Raw genomic sequence first — 13,680 nt, 5'->3', positions numbered from 1 at the left:
GTACCCAGACACAGACATCCATCCTCTTTCCGTCACCAGCACTCAGAATCACAGATACACAGACAGGCCAAGGCAAACACAGGCTCATGCTCACCCTCGCAGTCTCCTCTCTCACAAACACACACACACACACACACACACACACACACACACACACACACACACACACACACACACAGAGCCACCCCTCCCAAGATGTGAACTCTACAGCTGGGCTCACCATTCCCACCCCTGGCGTAACCCAGGGACCCGGACGAAGCGACAGACATCGGTTCATTTCCTATCTGGTGACAACTTGACTATCTGGCCACCTCCTCCCTGACCCTCCAACAGATGGCAAATTATGGGGCCCTGGGAGGGGTCAGGGCAGGGCCAGGCCACCATTGCTGTGGGTGCAGCAGAGGAAGCAGCTGCTCGTGAATTTCATAAACATGCAGCAGAGTCTTTCCTGGTTTTCCTCTTGCAGGGTGTGTGGCTCAGCCAGCAGTCGCTCTTTTGTGTGCTGCTATCTTCCTCCAGGATGTAGGGAAGGGCAAGGATATTCTTTGTCTCTGCCGCAGTTAGGTGACCCTGGGAGAAGGGACAAGTGAGAATGTGAATGGAAGAATGGTTCAGTGATGACAGCCCCCCAAGGGGAAAATGGGGCACAGAGAAAGGATGGGACACACCCAAGGACACATGGTGGCGGAGTAGGAACCAGATCTCGGCTCTCTTGATCCTATCTCAAAGGATTAAACTAGTAAACTCCAAACACATGTAGTCTACGCCCTGAATTTGTGAGATCTCCTTCTGTAACAGGAGATTCCCATCTGTTTCCACTGGATTCATTCCACTACTGCCTGGGCACAGGGGAATGGATGAAATGACCTCCCGAATCACTTCTGGCCCTGCAAAAGCCTAGCTCTTTGCCCAGAAGCCCTGGGGCTGACCTTGTCATCCTGGGCCTCTACTCTCAGGCGGGCAGGGGTGCCAGGAACCCCTGGGTGTGGGAGAGAGAAGGAAGCAGAGGCAGGGGTAAACTTTGCCCCCCAATAGATAATGACAGTTTGCACAGTTCTTCTAAAATCTCCTTTCTCATTCCCCTGCTGAGATGAATGGGGTAGATGATGAGGCAGAAACTCAGAAGGGGGAGTTGTATTCCTGCCACTTAGGCATATTGGGCAAGTCACTTCCTCTCAGCTGCCTTTTCCCACCCCACGATGTGGGGATGATACGTCTTAACATCACCTGATCTTTGGATTGAGGATTCAATGAATTAAAGGTGCGTCATGCTTGACACATGCAACGCATTGATCGGATGTGTATTGCATGTTAAGTATGGTGCCTTGTTTTAAATATTCACAGCTGAAAAGAATTGGTCCTTAAAGAGCTTAGAGTGCAGTAGTTTCCCAGCCATGATCCATAATAAGAAATACATTATAACCCAATAGAGGTGCCCACACATAACTAAAATATTGCACAAAATAAGACTTACGCTTACTCTATGTGATACATTCTAACATTTTAAACTTAACCCTTAAGAATGCTGGTAGTAACCGCCCAGTAAATTGATTTTAAACTTACTAATGACTTGTGACATGCAGTTTGAGAAACACTGGTCTACTGGGGACAGGCACGTAAACACACAAGTGCAGTAGAAGGGCACAGCCGTTAGGATGGGATCCTGTCCTGGGGACAGTGGGGGCTTGAGAGAGGGGAGAGCTCATTCTTCGTGAGGGTGCTGGAAGGCTAGAAGAATTCCTGGAGGAGGAGAATCTCGAGCAATGAATGGATATTTTCTGAGATACAAAAGATAAGGAAGGGCATTTCATGCAGAAGGAATAACACAAAGACATGGAGATGGATGGGAATATGGTATATCTTGTGACCCTAAAAAGCTCAGAATGATGGAACTTGTGGAATATTTGGGGGAAGTCAATAATAGTAGCTCTCTTTACCCTTTCAGCTTCAAAAGGTAGGATTTCTAGAAGTAGGCCCCTGCCTTCCTCCAGCCTCTGTTATTCTTGGGTACCATGTTCCTGAACTCTAGCTGATACTGGATCTAGCATCTTAGTGACCGCCATCAGCCCTCTGGGTCCTCCTTACCAGAAACCCTCCTTTGTATTAGCCAAGAAGTGCCTTCCTGTGATACTCCTTACAGGGCTCAGACACCTATTCTCCCCCAGAATTGCCCACGACTTTCCTCTGCTGCTCCAAACCCTCCTTCTTTTTACGGGACCAGCTCCCTTCGTGACCCTCAGTAGCAGTGATGGTCATGAATGATGGTAACTGAGGGAGGATTTGAAGAGCTCTTTATAGGTATGAAGCATTTTCATGTGAATTCTTCCATTTAAGCCTTACAGAAACTGTGAGAAGGTAGATTTTTAAATAATGATAGCACACAAATGCAGGGCAGACCCATCCTCTGAAATCATAAACCTCTTCATTTTGCATAAATGCAAGTCTAGACTAGAGTGCGACTTGGCCTGGGTCATGCAGCAGTAGCAATTTGGGGACTAGATCCTGCTGCCTGACTCCTCGTATGACACTCTTTCTACCTCATCAAGTTCCCTTTCAGGTATACCAGGAAATTACTCAGTACGGACACTGACAAGTTCCCGTGCCAGAAAGTCACGGAAAGGCCTCTACTGAGGTCAAAAAAATAATTATTGCAATCAAGTAACTCCCATTTAGTCAAAAGACAGGGCTGCCAAAGATGACTTTTCTTTAGACGACACTTCTTATACTTAGGGCATGAGAGTGAGCTGAGACCCAAGGCAAAGAAAATTATTCCTTAATCAATGAGATTGTTTATTACGGTAGAGCAGGATGCCCAAAGGATATCCCAAGACCAGGGCATCAGGGTGTATGCAACAGAGGCAGCCCATGGTTTCTATCCTCACAAGGGGGGGTGGACTAGATTTGTTGAGGCTACGCTTGCTGGGCTCTGAGCACAGTTCATTCGCTTGAGTATCTCATTGTCTAAAGGGGAAGCATGACATAGCATTTATAGCATTATGTCTGCACTCGAGCCTATAGGCCTCATGCTAAGACGGAAGTTCATTAAAAGTTCAGTGTGGGTACCAAAGAGAGCAGATTCGAGCAGCTTAAGGAAGGGCTCATGGATCCTAGTGTATAGATAAGGAAGCTGCTCTCAGAGAGATTACAAGATGTCTAAGACACACAGCCAGTGAGTGGCAGGTCTACGGCTTGAGCCCGTCTGTTCATCTCCATGGACTGTCCAGTAATGGCTCTCCTCACTTGAGTCTACATAACAAACACCACTAGTGTTTGTTCAATGCAGATTCTAGGCCACACTTCTAGTAGGTCTGGGTGGGCCCAGGAACCCGCTTTTTCAAGAAGCATCCTGCTGATTCGGAAATAGATGATCTGAGGATTACACTTTGAGAAGCACTGGAATAGACAACTCTGTTTTCTTCTGATTCTGATTTCTTACTAATTCTTCCAGTCTTATGTTTATTTGCTCTGTGTTGGCATCTAAGCTCAATGAGGGCTTATAAAAATTTCGATATATAAGGATGTGGTGCCTGTCTTTCAAGGAGTTCTCTTACACACTCTCAGGAGTTGAAACACTCGGACTCCAGAAATATTTAAAGGACAATTTTGTTGTCATAATCTGCCCTTAACAAAATGACACTCGGCTTGCTGACTCAGCAATTTGCAGCAATGGGAGTGGAAACCTGGCTGCAGACGAGACTTTTTGTTTCTGGCCAGTGGTTCTTGGTGAGCTCCAGGCAGGCAGCACCTCGGCCAGGCTGGGCTGTGTGCTCTGGGCACTGGCATCTCCAGAGCTGGTGAATGCCGGCAACGAGACATTGGAAGCATCTTCCTTTTTGATTGTGCTGACTCATTCCCCAAAATAGCCCCAGAAATTATTGGACTTTGAGAGCATATCCTATCCGTCCCGTGGAAAACTCCCATCTCATATGGTCTTCATGTCTGGCTTGAATCTATACAGGCTTTCACCTATTTGTCCATATTCTCAATCATTTCGATTTTCCCCTCTCTAATTTTCCTTGTTTCTAGTTCCTTCTCTTGTTTCTTTTCTTTCCACCCAGGGGGCAGGGGAAGAGACGTGACTTGATGTGGGTAGGCACTGAACACACAAGCCAGTGATCATGGCTCTGTTTATTAACAAGCCCCACTTGCTCATTTTGTGACATCATATAATCCCTTGAGTAAACCTCTGAGGTAGGTATTGTATCCCTCATTTAGGTATTTTGCTGAAAATGGCAAAACTTGGATTTAAAGACAAGTCTGTCCTACTACCAAGAGCAAAGCCTGTCATCAGTGCTACATGTGTAGGATGGGGAGTGGGAGATGGTGACCCAATGGCACCGTAACAAGTCTCCATTTAGAAGGAGACTCCTGTGCATTTCTCATCTCATCACCGCCAACAGGATTCCTCCAGGCAGGAGTTGCCTTGTTTGTGTGTAGGCTTGCTCTTGGTGGAAGGGCTTCATTGTCTTGAGTGCTTGTCTGAATCAGATTACTACACCCTCAGATCACAGAAAAGCTTGCCTTTCTGACTCAGGAGAAGGTCAGAACCACTTTCCCAAGCAAATATCAGAATATTAGAAGGCAGAGGAAAGCAGAGCTGTAATTTTTTCCCTAGCATAGTTACCCAAACTTTAAGAGTTTCGCTGAGAACAAGTGAGAGATTTCTCGAGTTGAAAACAAAACTAGAAATAAAAGCATTATGTCCCCCTGCACACATACATGCCGCCTCCATCAACGGCAGTTGTGTCCTCAACATTTCAAAACCCCATCTCTTCTTTGTCTTCACTGCACGGTGATCTTACAGGACTCATCCTCTCCTAGATTCTGCAACAGTGTGCTGACCGGGACCCCTGCCTTCAGGCCCTCTGCTCCCTTTCTGACGCCTTCTCCTTCTTAGATAATCATGATCTTAATGCAAGTCTTCCCAACGTGCCGCTTCCCTGTTTCAGCCTTGACGGTGGCTCCTCGGGCTGTGCCAAACCCCTTCTCAATATCTGGCTCCCCCTCCAGCCTCACTGACTGCTCAGCCCTCCCTATACTGAGCTTCCTGCGGCTCCTGAACGAGCTGGGCTCCCTCACTCCTGTGCCTTTGCACGCGCTACTCCCTTTGCCTAGAATAACATTCCTGGCATTCACCACCTGGCTTACTCCTACTTATCCTTCAAAGCTAAGCTCAAATATACCTCCTCTGGGGGAAGCCTTCTAAGGCCCTCTCCCCTCCCCTTCAGCCTGGGTTAGATGCCACATTCTCTGTGTTGCTTTAACACCCCGGCTTCCCTCTGTCATAATCCTCAGGACACTATTGTACCGCTCTATTTACCCGGATCTCTCCCTCGTTGCCCTGTGAGCTCTTGGAGGGCAAAGAACTCTCTCTTCTGTATATTTATCATCTCAGGGCTTTGGCACAGAGCAGATGTTCAATAAGTGTTTACTGATTGCACTTTTCAAAAAAGCAATTTGTGAAGGCAGAGGAGAAGAGAAATGGAATTGAAAGCATATGCTCAGGGTAGGAGAACTTAAAACTCTCCGTGGTGCTTCGCACATAGATTTCGTGTTTGCCAAGACTGTCGTCTGATGGGCTCTTTCACACCGCAGTGGAGGTCTGTGCAGTGGGGCTGTGGGCTGGGAGTGGGTTTGTCCCTCAGACCTGGGGTAGCCACCTAATTCGTGTAGACCCTTCCCAGCCTGGGCCTCTGGGTTTTCTTTCCAGGTGGAAATCATCTTCTGCAGGAAGTAGAACTGGCCTTTCCTAGTCCTTTTTGTATTCTGCTGTTCAAGCATGAAGACGGAGCCCTGTTTGAGTCTTGACAGGATCGTGTTTCATGATCCCCCAAAAAGTGTTTGTGTAACCTCAGGCCACGCTGAAGGCAAAATACAGCTTAAGGGGGGATCCTGCTGGACCCGACTCCCACTTTTTATCTTGCCGCTGGGGTGTGTGCATGTGGCGTGGGAGGGTGTGGTCCCCCTGACATCCGTAGGCGTTCTCCGTGCTGATAAGATCCAAGGCCAGAGTGCTTGCTTCCAGTGGAAAGAAGTGGAGGAATTCAACAGCAAACATTTTATAAGCTCCTGGTGTGTGCAAGGCTCAATGCAAAGGGCTATGGGTGATGTGGGATGATTAGGGATGGGCTCCATCCTCAGGAAGCCTCTCATTAGGAAGAAAGACTGATGGGCAAAGTTTTGGAGACACGAGAGGACGTGGCTTACTCTAGGCCCAGACACGACCTTGGTACCCACACAAGGAACGCCTTTCATTGAACTATGTGCCAGATACAGGTTCAGTTCTTATCGAGTACATTCTTGCCTTTAACCTTCATTTCATTCCTATCTTGCAGTTCGGAAACGGAAACTCTTAACATGTCGTGGATATGAGCTCAGGAAATTAAATTGGGAAGTCAGCCAGTAGATGGAGGTGGTGTTGGGATCTTGAAGGGAGGGATGTTTGTGTGAGAGTGTCCCCTGCTGTCTTTGCCCTCAGCAGATGGCACCCAGGCTGGGAGAAAGATCTCTAAGATATGAGATCCGTAAGAGCCCTTATTTGGTGGGGCTCGCTGCTAGGCTGGAGAAAGTGGAGTTCAGAGCCAGCGATGGAGAGATTGACCGAAATCTCTCCCTCTGGGACAAAGTGAAGGAGGAAGGGGAAGGTAATTTCCAGGTAGAGATGAGGACATGGGCTCTCCACCTGTCAGAGAAGAGTTGAAAAGTTTAATGATCTCCTATAACTTTAATCATGTTTGTTCAGATTTCCTTATACTGGGGGCACCTGAAACCCCCCTTCCCCACCTGTTTGTAAAGGGTTCCCGTGCAGGGGAGCCTAGGGCCTCCTGGCAGGGTTGGGTACAAACCTTTTCTCTCCTGGTTCTCAAGCTGGCCCTGGCTATGAGACAAACCTTTCTGTGCCACGGTTCTCACTGTTCACACCTCCTTAGAAAAGAAAGAGGCAAAAGGCTTAATTTTTTCCTTTGCAAAATGGTACATTCAATAGCACTCAGGCTGCAAATGTCTTAAAATGTTCCATTTCTTGGCTAATATTTCACTTTCTTGCTGTAGGATAGAAATCGCCTAGCCTTCTTTGTATATATATATATATATATATATATTTTTTTTTTTTTTTTTACCAAAAACTAGTAATGAAATGTTTAAGTAATATATATATAATGGGTACAAAAATTCAAAACATACAATACAAAGGATTTTATGGTGGCCAATAAATAAGCCTCTGCTTCCCATTTTCCTTCTAGTCACCCCATTCTCCTGGGGTAACCAGCATCACCCGTGTCTTGCTGTGATTTTGATTTCACTTTGCTGATGGCTGTATCACTACAGAGAGAACACTGTGGAAATTGGTTCAGCAAAGGATCCAAGTCACTTCTGTGGCCAGGCCCTGGCTGCAGAGCCTTGGTATTGGTGCAGTCTTATTAAGAACTTCATTTTCCTGCCTATAATGTGCCCTGAGTGAAGTCACAGGGCCATCATTGTAGCGAGCACATGACCATCTGCAGGACAAAGACTCTTCCATCCAGAAAGCCGTTAGCCATAGGAACTTTGATGTGTTTTAGCCGCTAAAACACTAGTGGCTAAACTCAGCCATGTGTTTCCTATTAAATTACATGACTGACAGCTACCTCTTATGGCTACTTAGTACAAACTCCTGTTGCTTAATGGCTCAAATGGATATCTGTGTATTTATTTTGCCACCTAATACAAAGCATAAATTTTTCGTACTCTGGTAACTTAGCAAGTTCTTGAATCTTTCATCATAAGCTAACTGAGACCGGAACTCTGCCCGAGCCATCCTTATACCCTTGTGGGTAAGCGTTCAAGTAAACGTTTCTCAGCGATTCTAAGAACGACTCCGTGAGGGCACATGCTCAGGAGGAGGAAGGAGGTTGGGAATAAGCGATAGGAGAGTTTTTGTTGACCTTTCCACCGGGTTAGTTGCTGACTCCTTCAGCCAAGAGACCCTGGCTTCTTGACCCCCATCAAATTGTTGACATCACTGGGTTTTCAGGAAAAAGTGATCACGACTGCTTCCTTGCTCCAGCTCCTGCTGATAGGAATTCATACTGGCTGATCTCTTTTGGTTACACCCTAGATTCCTTTGTGAGGAAAGGGAAAGTATCACGGACTAATGACGGTGACTAATTATGACTTGCTTCCTTTGTTTGAGAACTTATCCTTCACTGCTACTCATTTACCTTGAGAAACAAGGAAGTGGGGCTTGCAGATAGGGAGCACTGAACTGAGAGCCCAGGGAAGTGAGGTCTGCCCCTACCATGGCCGTGCAACCTCGGGCGTGCCACTGCCTTTCTCTGGGCCTCAGTTTCCCTCTCTGTACAAGAAGAATTGGACTCTGTGGTCTCCTTGGTCCTTCCCTATTTAAAGATCTACAGTTTGGGGGCCCCTTTTTCTAAAATCCATGCTCCTATGGCCTTCCCTTTGCCTTTGCCTCTCCCCAAGGCTCGGATGTCAGTGACTGATTGGGATCTCTGATTTTGTGCTTCTAGGTTTTCTTCGTGTCTGACCTCTTCAAGACCAAGACGACACTCTCCCTGCCTCCTTCTGCTATCAGGAAGGACATCCTTTCACCTGTGGACATTATCGACAGGAACAATCACCACAACATGGTGTAGGTGCCACCCACCTCCTGAGCTGTATTTGGAAAATGACTGCTGACAGCAAGTTTTTGCTGCTTTCCTATCTCATCAGACAGTAGAATGTAGGGAAAAACTTTTTGCCCGACTGATTTTTTAAAAGGAAAAAAAAAGTCTTACCTTGTGGCCTTCCAAAATAGGTAGTGTTCACCTATATGGAAACAACAGCAAACTAACAGCAAGTGCGGGAATCCTGGATGTGCAGTTGGTTTAAGTGTTCATGTTCTAGTGAACACAGGCTTGTTCTGGAACAAACACTAAGATGATTTGAGTAGAGCCTGCCGGTCACCTTTGTGACCTGAGGAATCCCAGGCCTGTTGGAAAAGCTCAAATTCACCTTGTAGCACACGATGCCAGAAATAGCACTGAATCAAGAAAATAGCCATTGGGGGCTCCCCTGTTGTGTCTCTCTGTCCACACCACTCGATTCTCCACTGTGACTTTGGTTCAGGAATCTTATTTGTTTGTTTGTTTTTGTTTTTAAATATAAGAAAAGAGCAAGTTTGCTCAGTCAAGCGATCAGATCCTGAATCCAAATTCCCAGTTGTGAAGCCTTATCACTCACTTCCTCAGCCCGTAGGCCAGCAACCACAGCCCCTCACTTTAGTGATTAGGTGACTCTTTGTGGATGAGTGAATTTCACAAATAGCACAATTTCAGAAGAGCTTGAGGGCGCAGGCCCTCCTGTGTCTTCTCTTGATGCACCAGCCTGTGATGCTGAAATGTCAATTACAGGATGCTGATGTTGTGTACATCAATCACCAGGGCACTGCCACGCTCAAGTATCACTACTTAGCTGGTTAGCTTCGGTTACTGCTTTCTTCCTGGAAACCCTTGCTGGGTGCCCACCGGGATTGCCTGGGAGCGCCCGGAGACGAGCAAAGATGTGGTCTGCCATCAGCTGATGGAAAGCAGCCTTCCATGCAAGAGATGGAGGAGTGAAGGGGGCAGAATGAAAAGTGAAGCAACCCTTTGGCTACTCAAAGTCTGAATGAGCCAGAGTAGCAGACGGTCTCACATCCCAGAGGCTGCCCTTCCAGATAAAGGAGGGTCTCTGGGGCATCCGCTCTTGCTAAGCTGTGTAAAGCACTATTGTCTTGGGGTTGATCTCTAGGGCAGTTCTTGGTAGGTTCTGCTGGGCAGAACACGTGGGTTAAATCTCCGTAGAGCTTCCTCATCCTCTCTCCGTAAGTGTCCTTCCAAGCAAGGTCCCACTCGAGGCAGCAGACACGGACCGCTTCTACTGAACCTTTGAGGAAAGGAGGAAGGAAGAAATGCTTTCAGATCTCGGATGCAAACCTTTCAAAGGGCTAAATGTAACCACATGGGTCAACCACATACACATCCTTACAACAGAAGCCGTCCTTTCATTTCAACTTATAGCAAGCTATGATTTTTATATATAAATATTATATAAATAATGTATAAAACATTAAAAGTTAACTATGTAAAATATTATTTCTGAAACAATTTTAGCTATATCCACTATGACTATAAACTGTGTCTCGACCTGTGTTATTTACATTAGCTGCTTACAAAAGCATGGAGTTCATTTTTTTTTTAATATCAACTAAAATATTGTAGTTCTGTGCTAGACATTGTTTTTACAATGAAAGAAATAACTGCAACTAGAGAAAACTGTATAAAAACATTAAATTGTCAGTATTTTTGTAAGGTTCCATTTTGTAAAGAGAATAATATTCAAAGACTTTTGTAGAATACAAAGTGAAAACTTGTATCTGCGAAACTATACTTGTATTAAAGGTGCTTTTTAAATAAAAGCTCATAACAACTAAGGAGGGAGTTGGAAGCTTGGAATGATTGAGGGGGTTGGTCTTGGGTGGGTGGGTGGGTGGGAGGAGGGGGACTTGAAGGCTGTGCCCCTCGAGGGGCCTCGCCTCCCCTCAGGACATCACCGTGGGATTCTCTCAATGGAAAATATGTTGGCCATGGTACTGTCGATAGGGATGCCCCAAGCTCTTTCATCTCTGAGAGCCTGTTTGCAGAGGGAACAGAGAGAGCTCTGGTCCTGCTCTCCTCTCAGGCTCTTCTAAAGAGCTTTTGTATTCAAAAGGGGGGTTTCCTTGGGACAGGGGGAGCTGTGGGTCCCCCAAAAGCAGATAAGGAGCAGACTCTAGATAAGGTGTGCTTCGGGAGGTCACAAAGGGAGTCCTTTACCCAGCTGGTGACATCAAAGGAAGGAGGCTGCACCGCTAAGAATGGCATTTGCCCCCTGCTTTCCTTCCCTGTGTCTCCCCAGCCTGGAAGAAGAGGGGAAGCTGGACGTTCCCATTGTTTAAGCACCTGCGTGCCAGGCGCTGTGGCCTATTTGTCGCTTTTGATCCTCCCAGCAGTTCTTATTTTGAGAAATAAGGACTACTAAGGAATGCAAAGATGATGTTTAAGATCGTAGAGGAGTGAACTGCAGGCCAGAGCTTGGATTCATTTCCTATTTTGCTGCTGTAACAAATTACCACCAACTTGTGGCTTAAAACAGCACAAATGTACTATCTTCTCGTTCTGGAGTCTTTAGGGGCTCTGTTTCCTGGCCTTTTCCAGCTTCTAGTGACCATGTGCTTTCTTTGGTTTGTTTCCTCTCTCTTCAAAGCCAGCAACGTCGGGTCGAGTCCTTCTCATTCTGTCGTCTCTCTGGTTCTCCTCTTCTGCCACCGCTTCTACATTTAGGGCCCTGATGATGGTATTGGATCCACTCAGATTGTCCAGGATAATCTACCTATGTTACAGTCAGCTGATTAGCAACCTTAATTCCATCTGCTACCTTAATTCCTTAATTCCTCTTTTGCCATGTCACATAACATATTCACAGGTTCCAGGGATTAGGACATGGACATCTTTGAGGGGACCATTATTCTGCCTACCTCTGGCTGCCAAAGATTCACATCCATCCCACAGGCAAAGTACATTCACCCTATCCCAACCTTCCCCAAAGTCTCAACACATTATAGCATCAATTCAGAATCTCAAATCTCATTATCAAACTACATCATCTAAATAAGGTAAGGATGAGGTTCTGGGTTTAATCCATCCTGAGGCACAATTGCTCTCCATCTATGAATCTGTGAAACTTAAGAAATAAGTTATCTGCTCCCAAAATTCTATGATGGGACAGGCATAGAATAACAGTTACAGACATTCCTAGTCCAAAGAGAAAATGGAAGGAAAGAGGGAACATCATTGGTCTCAAATAATTTTAAAATGCAGCCAGGCAAACTCCATTTGATTTCAGGGCCTGGGAATAAACCCATGTGGCTTGTGGCTTCCTTTCTGCCACCAAGGTCAGCCTGTTCTTCGCTGCTACACAAGCCTCACTCAGGTCCCTGTCCTAACTCAGCATTTTTTTCCTGTAAGTGGAGTTGTAACTTTGGACCCCACAATGCAGCGAGGGAGATTCTTAAGGCCAGAGTCCAAAGTTTTTCCTTCAAATCTAGGGGAACAAAGTTCCAGATAGACAAAATAACTTCCTGGCAGGAGGAGGGGGATACACAGCAAGTTAGTGGAGGAGCTGGGGAGACCAAATCAAGTCATTCCATACTGCTTGTCTCCCTGTCTTCCCATTATACCTTTCCAATAGCACTTGGGGAATTAAACTAGTCTCAAGGAGAGAGAACGCCATTTCATGGGCACTTAAGGAAAGACAGGGCTGTGCCATAGTATGGCGCAGCTCTGGGAGTCAGATCCAAATTATTTCAGTTATTTGTTGATTAATATTAATTAAGTACTCTGTACCAGGCACTGGTAAACACATGAGGTAGGACAGTGGATAAAAGGGGTGGGATCTTGGCTTCAGGGGAATTATGGGCTAGAGAAGAATGCAAAAAATCAAATAATCACACAACTAGGTAATTAAGAAGTAAGAAGAGTTATGAAGAAAGAATACAGGAAGCTATGAGAGATGTCATTTGGAGGACCTGTCCTATCTGATGGTGGTTTTCCTGAGATCTACCAAGGACCAAAGCCTGTTTACACCACTTATCCACACCAATGACATGAATGAAAAGAGCTCTGCCAGTTGTACTTCTAGGAGAAGAGACAAGTAAGTAATTACGGTAGCGTGATAGGGGAGGAGGAACACACGGGAAGTGTTGCAGGAGCATAAGTAGAATGAGTTAGACTTTGATGTCCTCCATGTGGACCCTCTCCCTATCTCTGGTAAGCATTCCTTCTAGGACATCCAACCCTGAAAAAACATTCCAGCTTCTGCATGAACCAACCCTTCCAATGACGATAATTTTGCCTTCAACAGCCCTTTGCAGTTTTCTGAAAACTTGAGTGCACACATCACATTTGGATTCTCCTCACCTCCTTAGGAGAAAAGACAAGGCATGAATGGCCCCAGATGTCAGAGATGAATGTAGGCTCAGGGAGGCTTTGGTAGTTTTCTTTTGATACCAAAACAGTTTGTAAATAATAATGAATAAGAAAAAGAGAGACAACCTATTTTTAAAACTTTCTAAGAGAGGATATACAAATGGTAGATAAACATAGAAGTGTGCTCAGCTTTATTAGTCATGGGGAAATGCAAATTAAAATCACAGTGAGATATTACTACATACTGTGACATCCTTGTCTAACTTAACGATGAAACTGATAGTACAAATGTTGGTGAAGAGGTGAAACAACTGAACTTTCATTCACTGCAAGTGGGGATATAAATTGGTACAGCCATTTTGGAAACTTTGGCAGTATCTACTAAAGCCAATAATATGCATACCCCATCCCCCAGAAATTCCACTCCTAAATATACACCCAACAGAGAGATGTATGTATTCTCACCAAAACTGGAAACAACTCAAATCTCCATCAACAATTGAGTTAAAAAGTGAAAATTAAATATTAAAAAGATCATTAAAAAGTGAAATTAAATATTCACATGAGGAATACCATTTAGCAATGAAAATGAACAAACCCCCGCAATGCACAACAATATGAGTGACTTTCACAGAAAGAATATTGAGTGAATGGAACCAGGCACAACAGAATACATACTGTGTGAGTTCATTTTTAT

At 45.4% G+C, this 13,680-nt stretch overlaps 1 protein-coding gene across 1 annotated transcript in view; it reads left to right on the top strand.

Moving 5' to 3' along the window:
• Positions 1-10,417, top strand: part of PLPP3 (phospholipid phosphatase 3) — an 85,688-nt gene extending 75,271 nt beyond the window's left edge. Inside the window, exon 6 of the mRNA XM_068539973.1 lies at positions 8,508-10,417. Coding sequence (XP_068396074.1) covers positions 8,508-8,633 — 126 coding nt within the window. The 3' untranslated portion in view covers positions 8,634-10,417. The remainder of the gene's footprint in view (positions 1-8,507) is intronic.
• The last annotated feature ends 3,263 nt before the right edge of the window (positions 10,418-13,680 follow it).

Source organism: Eschrichtius robustus, chromosome 3 (assembly GCF_028021215.1).
Source record: "Eschrichtius robustus isolate mEscRob2 chromosome 3, mEscRob2.pri, whole genome shotgun sequence".
NCBI classification, from domain to species: Eukaryota; Metazoa; Chordata; class Mammalia; order Artiodactyla; family Eschrichtiidae; genus Eschrichtius; species Eschrichtius robustus.
This window is presented reverse-complemented; position numbering and strand designations above follow the sequence as displayed.